Source organism: Leptinotarsa decemlineata, unplaced genomic scaffold, assembly GCF_025532065.1.
Source record: "Leptinotarsa decemlineata unplaced genomic scaffold, Ldec_3_MD MMD2_tig00004307_RagTag_RagTag, whole genome shotgun sequence".
Lineage (NCBI taxonomy): Eukaryota > Metazoa > Arthropoda > Insecta > Coleoptera > Chrysomelidae > Leptinotarsa > Leptinotarsa decemlineata.
This window is the reverse complement of record NW_027412606.1, coordinates 6,413,466-6,428,305: the sequence shown is the minus strand read 5'-3', so window position 1 is coordinate 6,428,305 and position 14,840 is coordinate 6,413,466. Positions and strand designations below refer to the sequence as shown.

General features: G+C 35.2%; 1 protein-coding gene across 2 annotated transcripts in view; it reads right to left on the bottom strand.

The window, feature by feature from the left end:
• Positions 1-14,840, bottom strand: part of LOC111514869 (lysosomal alpha-mannosidase) — a 45,317-nt gene that overhangs the window by 15,144 nt on the left and 15,333 nt on the right. Inside the window, exons 8-12 of one of the 2 annotated variants that reach the window (XM_074178870.1) lie at positions 14,378-14,511; positions 11,903-12,131; positions 7,380-7,579; positions 5,195-5,412; positions 1,606-1,802 (exon numbers count right to left, since the gene is read on the bottom strand). In XM_074178870.1, the coding sequence (XP_074034971.1) occupies positions 1,606-1,802; positions 5,195-5,412; positions 7,380-7,579; positions 11,903-12,131; positions 14,378-14,511 (978 nt within the window). Of the gene's footprint in view, positions 1-1,605; positions 1,803-5,194; positions 5,413-7,379; positions 7,580-11,902; positions 12,132-14,220; positions 14,355-14,377; positions 14,512-14,840 lie in introns of both variants that reach the window. The other variant, XM_074178869.1, reaches the window with a different exon arrangement.

Below are 14,840 nucleotides of genomic sequence, written 5' to 3'. Positions count from 1 at the left end.
ACGGATTTATCGAAAACTACTGATTGAAAGAAAAAACGCCGAGACATGTCAGAAGATACATCAAAGGGGACAACTTTTTAACCAATAACTACTTCACCCCCTTTCACCCTCTGCACCCCAGGATCATTTCCTTGAAAATTTTAAATGACAAGGGGTATCGAGTGATAGCTTGTTTGAAAAGTCTTCCGAAGTCCTTCATTATGACGTTTATTTTTTTCAAATAGGTCGATTCGTTTTCCAGAAAATTAGAAAAATATTATTGATCCTAATTTGGGAATTTTCGGAACAATACATACAAAAATATTACATTTTATTTCAATAATTGTTCAAAATGTTGCCCGTTGGTGGCCAAACAATGATATAGGCGATGTTCAAATTCCTAACGGACATTTTCAAATACATATTGTTGGATATCATGGCAGCTGTCGATAATGCGTTGACGAAGTTCATCCAAATTTGCAGGTTGGGGAGTGAACACAATGGACTTCAAATGGCCCCATAGAAAAAAGTCTAATGGCGTCAAATCCGGGGACCTAGCAGGCCATTCTATAGGCCCTCTTCGCCCTATCCATTTATCGGGAAACTCGTTGTCTAGCCATTGTCGAACCGGAAGAACATAGTGAGGAGGAGCACCGTCTTGCTGGAAATATATCTGAGCCTCATCAAGTGTAGGGTTTCCATCCTCTTCGATTTGGTTTTCAATGGTTTCAGTGATAAGCGGATTGATAGTAGTTTCCAACATATCCAAATAAATGTCTCCATTTAAATTTCTATCAATGAACAATGGCCCAAGCACTTTGTTTCCTAAAATGCCTGCCCATACATTAATTTTTTGAGGGTACTGGGTGTGCCCTTCCACAAAAGCATGCGGATTTTCATTGCTCCAATACCTACAGTTATGCTTATTAACAAATCCATTTAGATAAAATGTGCATTCATCAGTGAAGCAGACATTCTTCACACGAATGGTATTATCATTAATCGCTGCAGTCATTATTTCACAAAACTCCACTCGCCTATCAAAATCATCTTCGGTTAACTCTTGCAATATTTTCATTTTGAATGGATGAAATTTATGGAGTTTAGTAACTGTGTGTACAGAGCCTAATGAAATATGAGTCGCAGCAGCAATTTTGCGTAACGAAGTATTAGGATTTATTCCAAAATGACCTAAAACTTCAATTTGTAATATTTTTGTATGTATTGTTTCGAAAATTCCCAAATTAGGATCAATAATTTTTTCTAATTTTCTGGAAAACGAATCGACCGATTTGAAAAAAATAAACGTCAAAATGAAGGACTTCGGAAGACTTTTCAAACAAGCTATCACTCGATACCCCTTGTCATTTAAAATTTTCAAGGAAATGATCCTGGGGTGCAGAGGGTGAAAGGGGGTGAAGTAGTTATTGGTTAAAAAGTTGTCCCCTTTGATGTATCTTCTGACGTGTCTCGGCGTTTTTTCTTTCAATCAGTAGTTTTCGATAAATCCGTGGTGGGAAGTTTTCAAATGAACACCCTGTATATCAGAAGTTGAGTAGTCAGATATTCAGCTGACAAGAAATAGTATAATGGAAGTTCTAATTTGTATTCAATTGTTATTCTTACCCGCAGCCTTGATTTATTTTTGTGGGGTTTTTGGGGTAGGTCATTCTCACTAGCCTCTTCTACAAAATAAGACTTGAAACCGAGAGGTGGCAAATTAGATGCTAGAAATATAAGTTCGTTTTTGGCATTACTCTTCCTACCAGGTATTCTCAGTATCGACTCAGGTATGGGTATCATTTCGGTATCCAGTTGATTTCCTGAAAAAAAGGAACTGAGTTAAATTATTTTATAAACAACCATTTGATTGAAATTTCAGTGAATATTACTGGAGTTTGATCTTCCTCTTGGAGATGATCACTTGGTGGTCGAAACACGTGTCGATGTGTTGAAAATAATGGTTTGGTGTTGAGATAAAACTCCAATAATATTCATCACTACATCAAAGATTCCAAACAGTGCATCACAAGTTCAAATTTCAATATATTTGAAAATCAGTAGTCAATGACAATTCAATGAATGGATGAATGATATATATGTTTTGGGTAGACTTGTCTGATTTTCAATCTGAATATGAATATATCTGTCAGAGAGTGAAACGTGTAATTGATAAAAATCGATCATCTGAGACTGTTATTACCATAATTGATGTAATTACCGATAGTGCTGTAATCCAAATAGCAATCAAAATGGGTTAGAATTTTTGAATTATCAGATATTGCAATTAGGTTCGAGTAATATTTGTAAGCAAGTAATCCTTGCAAGTATAAGCAAGTATTTCGATTTTCATCAGAAATTAATTTTCATCATTAAAACAGATCCTACATTCTTCCCATTATAATAATCGTATTATTTCAAACCCATGTAGGAAACAGAATCTCTAAGATATTATATGATGTTGCAGAAAAATATCTTGAGAAAGCTGTTAGTTTCACAGAACATACGGCTATTTTTATAACTTTCTGCCAAACACCATTGATTATATATACTCCATATACTCGAATAATATTCTGTTCCATATTGATTTCATTTCTGCCTGATTGAATCACTCAATTTCCTTTCATGCTCGCCTGGAAAAACGTTAATACGGACTTGTTACGAGGAAACCATTTTGTGAAGTCACTTGGAGTTTTCGGAATTTATCACTTCGTGCTGGAAATATTATTGTTTTTGATTGTTTTAAAAGTGTTGTCCCTTTCGATGTCATGTGTTTCTCAATAAATATTCATTCCACTATTCATTCTAGCATATACTGATCGATAGAGAATTTTGTAGTATATACATTGATGCTGTATATTTTTCTCCAAATTTTTATTTATGGCCTCCTTTCAGTTCATTACTATATTATGATGTTAAGCGATTTTCGGCCAATTTTTCTCTACAAATTCAAATCGAATCAAAGTGCTGCCGAAAGACTACGAAAAAATAACCAGGCATTTGTCAATGATAGTGTTGATGAAAGCACTGTTCTGGTATCTCAATCGCTACAAAAGAAATAACCAGGAAAAAGGAATTTCTGGCAAAAACATAACAATCTGCACTGATAGTAGACAAGCCTATTAGCCTTGAACAGACATCGTGTTACCTCAGGGCTAGTACTAGAGTGCCACCAAGGTTTAGTCAAATTCTCCGTAGATAATAACATTATCCTGGATTAAAGGGCACGACAGGAGTAAAGGTGATCGCATTGCCGACTCTTTAGCTAAGGAAGCGGCTGGACAAAGAATTTTAGGACCCAGCGACACCTTCGGCCTTTCGGAACTAGCTAAACGTCACACCCATGCTCAATCCCTAAAGAGATGGGATGAAATCGAAGGATGCAATCTCGTCAGGATCACCCTTGACGATCCTGGGAAGTTGGCGCCGAAGAAATATCTGGCGATGACCAGGAAAAATCTACGCCTAACAGTAGGATTTCTGGCTGGCCACTGTCAACTAAGGAAACACCTCCACAATATGGGGCTAGTGGACACACCTCTATGCAGAATGTATGAACAGGAAGATGAAACTGTCAGGCATGTCCTATGCGAATGTCCGGAGTTACCGTACATAAGAGAGTGTGTATTCGTCGAGTCATGGCCTACACCTGCCTATATAAAGGAGATGTCTCCCAGAGACCTGTCCACCTTCCTGAAAAGGACAGGATGGACGATGACCTAGAAGGACAACTCCATGGGTGCTGTGGGCCTACACTCACTCTCCCTATTTTACAGATACAGAAGCACTGTTCGACGTTTGGTTCGCGAAATTCCGTTCCGGAGAGTTTAGCCGTGAAGAAGTGCCCAGAAGTGGTCAACCTACAGTAATCCAGGACGAGAATTCAAGGACTCTGTTGGAAACTGGACCACCACAAACGAGTTCTTTTTTGCTTTTGCGCAACCAAAACGATCCTTTTTCGAGTCGGATCGTCACGTGTGTTGGAAAGTGGGTCCTTAAGGATAACAGGGACAATGGCTGCATACCGATGACCCTCCCAGACACTTCCCAAGGGCGAAAACACACAAAAAAAGGCCATAGTTACTGTATAATGGTCAGCTGTTGGTGTGATTCACTATATCTTTCTGCAACCGAGCCAAACCACAGCAGAGTTCTATTTTGAGAAAATCGAAACAAATATTTCGAAACAAATACTTTTATTAGAATCCTGAATTATGCAGAAGATATTTTTCTCTACTCAGATTTTGCTTCTTTGCAAGATCTACACATCCATGTATAGAGGTACTTATTTTCAAATTGTTTACTTCATTTCATTCTTTGGAAGATTCCCACTTTTTTTGTATCAAGATGGAGTAGTAGAAAGCCAAAAATTTTCTTTCCCAAAAATTAATCACTCCTAAAAATATAACCCCTTCAATTCAAATAGTTTAGAATGTATTTGTTTCTGCTAGTGTTGTGTAGTGTTTTTTATCGTTGTCATTCAGGATAAAGAGAAAGAATTGGGTTAAGATCGATGGAGTAGCACCAAGTTTTGTTTCGATGAGTGCCAGAGAATAAGAACCATCTATTTGAAGATACTAACGGACCAAATCAATATTTGAGTTGTATACTGTAAATAGTTATTTGAAAATTGGTATTGGTTCTATTATCAACTGCATTTACCATCATCGTATTTCCTTGCATACTGATGGGAGAAGGAAACTGATGGTTGTCAGCTATTGATGGCTGATTGTTGGCTGATTGACAGCTATTTCATTTCCAGAATATTTGGAGCCTAAGATCTGAATTATCAAATTATTTTCTGATATGTTTTCTTTATTAAAAACAGAAACAAACGATACAGCAACGAAATATTAATTCTAAAGCAACACAAATGTAGAAAAATGAGCAAGACAAGTTTCAGCTGAAATAAATATTTATTTATTTTATACCCAAAAAATAGTTTTTTTCAGAAATTCATCAATTCTATATTACGTAAATATGTTTAAAATATGTTTTTTCGTTAACCAGCTATCGCACCCCTACGAACCACATCCCTCAGAAACTTCTGCGAGCTAAGGACTAACGAGGTCTTACCATTCAACGTGATTCCTAAATATCGGTTGTATTGGATTTTGCTTCGAATAATCCATCATTCATATACTAGAAAGCTTGATGATTCAGTAACTAGTTCAGTAACTTCAGTAGGAGAAACAACAAACTAGAATATAATTACCTTTTGGATCGATGACGACATAATGATCTCCCCGAATTGGAATTCTGATATGTTTCGAGACAGGTCTGCTGAGGGGATTATAAACTGTCACTACAAAACCATTGTTTTTCTCAGTGAATCCACATTGGCTCACATTGAGTAAGGGACAAGTTTCGAAAGGTATAACAGGTGCAGGCTCGTCATTTACGAAAAGTTTTTCTTCGGGAGCGACAAGTTTACTGAAACAAATAGATTTCAATAGCTAATAGAAAGAGATTAAAAATGAGAACAAATAAAATCTGAAAAGGAAATAATAAAAGTAGGATTTCTACAAGGCTCCATACCTGGGCCACTAATGTTTATTTTATATATACACAACTTGCCTTATATATTTGTTTGAAGGTGATTGACAATGTTTCATGATGAATTTCACTAGTTCGGCCTTCCGAACTAGTGAAATTCATACTAACAATCGAAACGTCGTGAACTAACGTGACTTGGAATCTCTCCATTTTAAATTTTTATTTTCCTTTTTTCATTTCTTTATTTTTATTTATTCAATTGTTTTATTTTTACTTACATTTTATTTCACTATTATTTCATTTCAGGTTTATTTTGGTTAATATAATTGTTATTTTCAGCTATTCATTTTCAGTTCTTCTTTTTTAGTAGTTTCAGGGATTTCAAATCATTTTATATAGTAGACAATGGAAGTCCGAACTAGTGAAATTTTGCCTTATATAGTTGAACAAAAAATTATTCAATTTGCAACAAATATGTCTTTCTCACGGCGAAACATCGGATGTCTATCAGTGATGATAGCAAGGTTTCATGTAAGTGAGATTGTTCTTCTTTCATTAATTATATCGTATAAAAATCCTGTGAATGATATCTGATTTGATTCCATATGGATGTTGGAATACAAATGCAGTAGAGAATAGTGTTTTTCGTATAATTCAGTATTCAAATGAAAGTATTTGTTTCAAAGGTATTTTTTTTCATGTAATTCAATGTTTACATGAAAATAGCTGTTTCGAAAAGGCTTTTTCTTTCAGTTTGTGTCTGAAAGTTACATGATCTACACATGTTTGTATAGAGTTATATTTTTTTATTCATTTCTTCCTTTCTTTGGAAGATTCCTACATTTTTTTGTATCGAGATGGGGAAGTAGAAGGCCGAAAACTTTCTTCTACATAAAATAGTTGTTTAGAAGTAGCTTATTATCAATGCTTGAGGAAGCTATTGTATTGGGAAACACGTGTCGCGGTTTTTGTAAAACCCGTTATAGTGAAAATCACACAATAAACAGTATTATTGAATTTCTTTTCTCTTCTTTTATATCATTTTATTCATAATCTGTTTATATTATTGACATGTTCTACACCTGCTTGGATATTACCTATCTATTTTACACTTGAACGGATAAAGAATATTCATCTAAAAAAGGTGGTAATAAATCAATCCAATAGAGAATGGCTTAGTCTATGAATTCTTTTGAATGAAAAATTCGCGATGAATCGCAATTTGCCATAAGGTTTGTTCTGGTTCTACGAAATTCAGTTTCTAGGACGTCAGGATCATGCGCAGTTGATATAGAGCGTTCTGGATAATTGAAATTTGGAGTGATGAATCCTCTGTTCTGGTTTTGACTGCGAAATGATCCTAAACTGTCTTGAACCGTCCCAAATCGTTCTTACTCTCGAGGCTGGACTGTTAAGAATTGTTCCCGTTGCTCATGCGCTTCATGTGGAAATTTGTTTGGGTTATTTTCTAGGATGTTTTTTTTTCATTTATTTGATTTAAATAATTGATGATTGAGGTTAGATAACATTTGAACTGACTACAAGGATACGCTACATAACAAAATGGACATGATCAACAGTATTTTCTCCTTTTCATCTCTTCATATTTACGATAGGTGGCACAGTGGTCTACTCAAAATGCCTTCTGGTTTAACCAAGTGTCCAAGACTATTTTGGAATGTTTGATATTTTTTGTATGTACGCATCATGTCTTGCGCAGTTTCCAGACAGTTTCAGATGTTAGAACCAAAACAAACCTGTAGTCTGAATTATTTGGACATTATGTATACCTATGTCTTCCATATTGTTGCTTTCATTGGTATCTTTATTTTTGAAAACATTATGAATTCCTCGTTTTTGCGACATCAGGATTCATGTAAATTACCCAAATATTTTCATTTTACCTTAGAGCAGATGCAGTAATGAAATTACATTCATCCATTCCTTTTGCTAGGATTCTCGAATAATCATGAGCGACATGTTCCTTTTCAGTTCCTGTGATGGCGTCGTGATGTTGCATAACACCCATTGCTTCCCTGAGGGCATTCAGATCCACTCGGTCAATTGGGTCTAGCTCCGCAAGAGTGTAAAGCTGTTTACAAATCTGAAAATGAAAAAACTGGTGAAGGCGAAGAACAATTAAGTGTTCAACGAGAACGTCGATTCTGATGAAAATGAAATACACGTGGGTCTTGTGAAGTGTCGAGTGAAAATCTGCAATATACGACAACATGGGCTGAAAAGTATCGGGCCTAACACATAGATGGCGATAGTGTTATTGCATTTACCGCTTTTTCAGTTAGTACAAACCTTCAAAAGGAAGCTGTTGAAATTTCATGATATTCTACTTAGTTTACCTCAGTTTGTGAGTTATTGTGCTAAGAGTGCCACTACTTTTGTTATTTTCAAAACAAATCATCCAAAAAAACTTTGTGTTTTAATTTTTCACCGCTCCTTGATGGGAAAAATGCCGTTCAAGCGGAAAAATGGCTTGAAAAGTGTTATGAGGACTACGCTTTATGAAAAAAAAGGCGGGTTTGACAGAAAACATGAATGAATGAATGATCATTTGACTATGAGAAATCTCTGTTCAAAATGGATGACAAGACAAGACAAGACAATTTATTTTCCACTGAATGTTATAATACAAGTACCATACATTATGGGAATCGTCACTAATAAGTAGGTTATAATAATATTACAAATTCACTTTTTGGTCATAAATTAAAATAAATTAATATAAATAAATTGGAACATGTACACACTTTAAAAATTAATAAATGAAATATAAGTTTATCAATACTAATTAGGATTATTTATTAAAAATTTGAATCAAAAGACTACTGTTTCATGTGGTCCGAGTCAAAATTTTCATTCAAAAACTCCTGAACTGAATAATAGCATTTCTGTACTAAAAACTTTGTTAGATAATTTTTAAATAAACTTGTGCTGAGTTCTCTAAATTTCTTAATTTCACATATTTTATTGTAGCATTTGATTCCTATATAATTGGGATTCTCCTGTCCGATTGATAATCTAGAGAAACATAAATTGATGGTGTCCTTCTGCCGCGTATTATGATTGTGAACATCCTTTTTTGTTTTGAGAGAGTTATGTTTATTTATGATGTGAATAATTATTGAGTAACTGTACAAGCTTGGTAATGACATAATACCCAGCTCAACAAAGTGGTTTTTACAAGATGTTTTGCTAGATAAATTCAGCATGCACCTTATAATTTTTTTTTGAGTGATAAATAATTGACCACTATTATGGGCTTTTCCCCAGAAAATCAGACCATATGACAGGCATGACTGAATAAGGCCAAAATATAGTAGTTTCAGTACTTCCATTGACACTGTGTTACGCAAGTTTCTAATAATGAAGCAATATGAGCTCAGTTTTGAGGATGTATGTTCAACATGATCGTTCCATGTGAGTTTTTGATCCAAGTGGACCCCTAAAAATTTTGTACAGGTCGAGGTTTCTAATGATGTTTCTTCAGTTTCAAGTAGTATGCTCTGGTTCACAGTGGCATTTTTTGTATTGAAGTAAACAGCTATTGACTTGTCTATATTCAGAGATATGTTATTATTACCACACCATAGGGTTATGTTTCTGATAGAACTCACGCGAACTCACTGTCGACCAAAAACAAAACGTCTTAATGATTCAGAGCCGTATTTTAGCATGACCAAACATTGCCAGATTCCCAGGGTCGCCCAGGGTGATCCTGGCAAGATTACATTCTTTAATTCCATCCCTTTTCTGAGCAGGTATTGAGCATGAATGTAACGTTTGGCTAGTTCCGCAATTGTCGAAGTCATCAGGCCGTAAGTGTCACTGGGTCCTGGAATTCTTAGTCCAGCCGCTTCCTTGGCTGAAGAGTCGGCAATGCCATATCCGTAGCAACCGTACAAAAACCAGGCCACCAAACGCGGACTGCGATTCTAAAAATTGCATTTACCAGGTACCCTGTGAGTGCGGAGAATCATACATCGGTGAAACTAAAAAGCCATTGAAAGTTCGCATTGCTGAGCACAAGAAACACAAACAGCGAGAAGAAACCAGCAAATCCGGAATAGCAGAGCATGTTTGGACTCATCAACATAACATCAAGTGGGCTCAAGCTGAAAACATCCACAAAGAGGAACACTGGTTTGAGAGAAAATTCAAATAAGACGCGTATATATTGTCCAACAACGCATTTAGTCAAGCTAGCGTAGAGATACGTAACATATGGAAACCTCTTATCGAGGGAAAAACGACCAATTCCCGCCAAACGGTCATCTCCCGCTAAAAACCAATGAAGCGGAAAAAGTGAAGAGGGGATAGGTGAAAGCACTCGAGCGACCTATAAATAGTCAAATCTCGGAGAAATAAGTCCAGTTATCACCCGAAGACGATTGTGGATACTAACAATCGAAACGTCGTGACATAGCTTGGTTTGAAATCTTTGAATTTTTATTTTTCATTTTTGTTAATGATAATGTTTTTATTTTTCAGCTTTCATTGATATTTCAATTTTTATTTGTTTGGTTGTTGCTTGTATGTTATTTCTTTGTAATTTCAGTTTTTTGTTTAATAAAATCGTTATTTTCGGTTTATTTTATTAATTTTTTAATTGTTTTTTTTTCAGGGTTTTCAAATCAATTTATATTATATTAGACAATGAGAGTCCGAACTGATGAAATACACCACAAAACATTGTCAACCACCTTCAAACAAACTTCTGTACAACCTGTTACCGAGGTTTCATAGGTGTTTTTGTGAAGTATACTAAAAAAGTCTTATTTTGCCTAGTTAAGTCTAAATTCGATATCATCTTCATATTGTATTTGTCTCATTCTTCAATAACAATTACCTAACAAGTGAAGTTACAATTGGGGTTTCTGTTTTTGTGAATTCTTGAGAAGCAATGCTTTATAAGCTTCGTGAACGGATTGAAATAGTGACTCTGTACTACCAGAATGGAAATAGTGCTACTGCCCGTATGTTCAATGTTAATCTTCCAGGATGAAATGTTCGAAAAAAATACGTTTCGAAATTATTGAACAAATTTATGGAAACTGGATCTGTTAACAATAGAAAGTTTAACCTTTCAGGAGTTGCCAACGATGAAGCTATTTGTACTGAAGTTTTAGGGCACGTTGGACTAATGGAAAATTCGCAATCTCCTACTAAGTTATCTCGAGAATCAGGAATCAGTCGTACAAATTTCTTCAGGATCCTTCATTAGTATAAATTTCATACATATAAAATTAGACTAGTCCATGAATTGAACGAAGATGATTTCGATAGACGTATCGAGTTTTGTGAAAGTTTCACTGAACGGATTAACTTGGCAGCTGAATTCTTGTATAAAATTAGTTTTTCGGGTGAATGTATATTTAGTTTGAATGTAGAGGTCAATCAGCAAAATTGTCGATATTGGAGTGATACGAATCCTTATTTATACAGTCAAGTTCATACCCAACGACTTCAAAAACTGGATGTTTGGGCAGGAATTTTAGGTGGCCACATCAAAGAACGTTTTTTATCGATGATAATTTGACTAGTGATAAATATTTGAATATGTTGGAGAATCGAATGATACCGTGCATCATTAGGAGAATTGAGGAGAATATAAATAATTCGGAAACAAAATAGTTTCACAGCAGGATGGATCATTTTCTTGGTCGATGGATTGGCAGAAAAGGTCCTACAGAATGGCTACCAAGGTCTCCGGATCTCACTCCTGTAGATTTCTGTCCATGGGGTCATTTGAAGTCTGAAGTGTATGAGATAAAATCAACAACATTAGAAGATTTGAGAGAGAATATCACGAGGCATTGCAGATGAATAACTCCCGAGATTCTCAACCATGTGAGGACGGCAATGGAAGCTCGTTTGTACCATTGTATGGAAGTTGATGGAAACGTTTTTGAACATTTACTATTGAAAATTCATTTCTTCTCATTGCCCATTCATCAGATTTTGATTCAGGAATTAATGAAAAATCTCTTTTTCTGATTTATTGCTTCCATATTTGTCTCTAGAACGAATATTTCAATGTGGCTTCTGTATATTGTTGTCCTGTTTCTTTATTTTTCCTGCAAATCAATATTCAGGGTGGCTCGTTTTCAACTCAAATAATTTGTAGCTTCGGAACCATAAGCTACAGACCATATGTTCTATACTTTGTTGAAATCTGCTCATCATAGAGCATCTGATAATGTGAAATAATCTAGAGTGATCCATTAAAATAAAATGGTGACATGTTCTAGGGGTGCAATAGGAAAAGTTAGATCAGATGTGAATATTTCAAAATATTTCACTATTGTCGACGTGTTTTTTTATTTTTGTACCGAGTTATTCAGGGTGGATCGTTTTAAATGGAATGCACTGTATATGATGATCCTACTAGTTGTAATGAATTCCTTCTTACCTGCAAGAAATTATTTCCTTCTCTCTCAAAACGTTTGATGGTTGAACGAGACGTGAAATATCCTGTCCAGAAGGCATGTGGATCTGAGGCGTACGGGAAAAAATCGTCCCTTTTTACAGGCCACGACTTCTTTCCAACTGATGCATCGTGCACTGCTTTAACGTAACAAGAAGGCGTTGAATAAATCAAATTGTATATGGAACCGTTGGCTTGCCTCTGATTAGCGTAGCTGAAACATTAATGCATAAAAATGCAGATTAAAACAGTGTTCATTGAAAAAGCACATTTTTACACGAAGTTATTGGTAAAAAAGAAATGTTTCCAATAGTAAATCGGAAAGTAATTTTTCTATTGAAAAATGTCATAAGTAATTGATGACTATTTCATGTTGGGTGTATAGCTCTGAACGTAAGCCGCCTTGATGAGTTTCCTGTACGTATTGACAACGAATTCATTCTTTCTGTTTTTAAAGCTTAATGTCTTGGTGTTATTTTTGACCAACAGCTCGAATTCTCCAAACAATTAGGTATCGTCGCAAGAAGAACCTACCTAAGCCTTAAAAAACTATTAAGTGAGCTGAAAAGTTAGTAGGCGAACACACAGATGGCGCTACTAGTATTGAATCTATATGATTTTCAGTTAACCGTAACCTTCAAAAGACACGTATACAAATTTCACAGCCGTCGGACTATCAGTTTGAGTGAGGAAAATTTTATTAGTTTGAACAAAATGGATGGAAAGAAGTTTCGTATATTAATGAAGAATCGCTTTTTGGCGAAAGAAAACTCTATTGAAACCAAGGCTTGCCTTGATGAACATTATTCAGACTCTGCGCCAGAAAAATATTATAACGAATTAGAGAATTAACTGTCTTGAACAAATTTATTTTTAACAATATTTCACTATCACAACTAATTTATATAGAACACTTAGCAACTAACGCTTACTTTATCTTCACAGTTCAAATTCTTTATTTAAACGCACGATTTACTTTCTAGATACAGACTGCCTCTCGGGAAGAGAAGCCGGTTTTTATATCAGCAAAGATCACTCCAGATATCTCTAGTCGTTTCGGCACTCATCTATACTTTTCGCAGCGGTTCGCGATGATTCATGTGTTTGCTGGCTGAGATATCGGTCAGAGCCGGCTTCAGAATCGTTCAGAATCGAAATGTCATCTTTGGCGGGTGTCGATACCTGTAGGACTCCCCATATCTGCACTGTGAAGTTGGATGGAAGTAACACTCCACAGTCTTCATGCTCGGTCGTAGATGGTTACCACACACAAAAATCTTGATGCCGCTGGATCTGAAGATCGTTTCCAACATGCTTCTCACAATCAACGTGAATTTGATTCAAACTGACAGGTCAGATCCTCTGTAACTGAAAGTACTCAGCCTTACAATCAGTAGGGCCTTACAATCACTAATGGACTAATGGTTTTGTCAAGATCTTGGCCACTGGACTACCCAAGTACCTTGCTTCGAAAATAGTAGGAAGGAAGGACATTTTCAAAAGATCACTGAGGAACATAGATAATATATTTTCTATTGCTGTCCATCGTTCTTCATTTTTCGAGACATCCTTTCCTTACTCAGTAGTACTTTGTCTGCTGAATAATATGCACTCAGAATATTATTATTTATCTGTATCTAGTTCAAAGAGTATATCCCGAATGAGCAACTGATGAATTCAATAAACTTTAACGAATTTCAATTCTGTCTGTCTTTTTTGATATGTGTTTTTAACCTGTTTTTGTGCTTGGTTGATATCATTTTGAATGTTCTTGGTCTTTTTGAGTCTAATTTTAGGACACAATGAATATTTATTATAATGAAGGTTTTTCCTGGAGATGTAGGATCAATACGGATCTGGAATACGTGAATAAATGAAATGGAAGTGAACAAAGTAAAACAAAATAATATGATCTCACACATGAAATATCTAGCTTTAAATTTATTTCTTCAGAATTACGTTCTTTGATGGAAGGTACAAGTTTACAGACACTCCCCATTATTGACAAATAAATTAATTTCTGAAAATTTATTGATAATTGTACAATGTCATTCAAGTGCGTGTTTACATAATAATGTTCATTTGAATAATGTTCTTGATGAATCAACCATATTGTATTTCACAACATCATTGAAGATACACTGAAATCTCTAATAAACAACTTCTGGTTATTCGTAGAATTTCAATTTATTGTTGATGACTCAAAAGATATTTCTACATTTTGACTAGTTACCACAACAAAGTTTATGATTCTCACAACTCATTGTACTTACATATTCAACGATTTCCAAAACATTACTTACAAGATTAATTTGTCTAAATTTTTGAACCAAGAATCAGCTTCCTGATAGTTGAAATCATCGCCCATTGTGACAATCACATTATTGGTATTATAACTATTGGTCATATTTTCGAGAAAATTGAAGAAATCGTCAACCTGAGGAAGAAAATAATACGAACCTTATTAATTTATCAAGATTTTTGAACCAAGTTTCCGCATCCATGTAAGTGAAATCCCCTCCCATTGTTATGATGAGGTTTTTAGTAGCATAATATCGAGATTGGTGATCAAGGTAGTCGAATAAATCATCCACCTAGCGAATGAATTCAAAGTTGAATCATGAAAGCAACAGAAATTGTTAGAATACTGTAGAAATACAGGGTGTTTCATGATTGAATGCTGATTTTTCCTTTAATTAACAAGTTTTTATGATGTAAATTATATGACTTAGAGAAGTGACAAAATTGTTTACTTTGGCAACAACGGAATCAACAATCTAGATGTGTCTAGCCCACAAAATAATCCTACTACATCTTGGTAAAACTAGGGAGAGACTTGAAAATTATATGTCTCTCTCTCTCATACACACAGTCGATTAACGAACGCGCATCGTAGGAGAGGTCCTAAGCCAAAACATTGAAG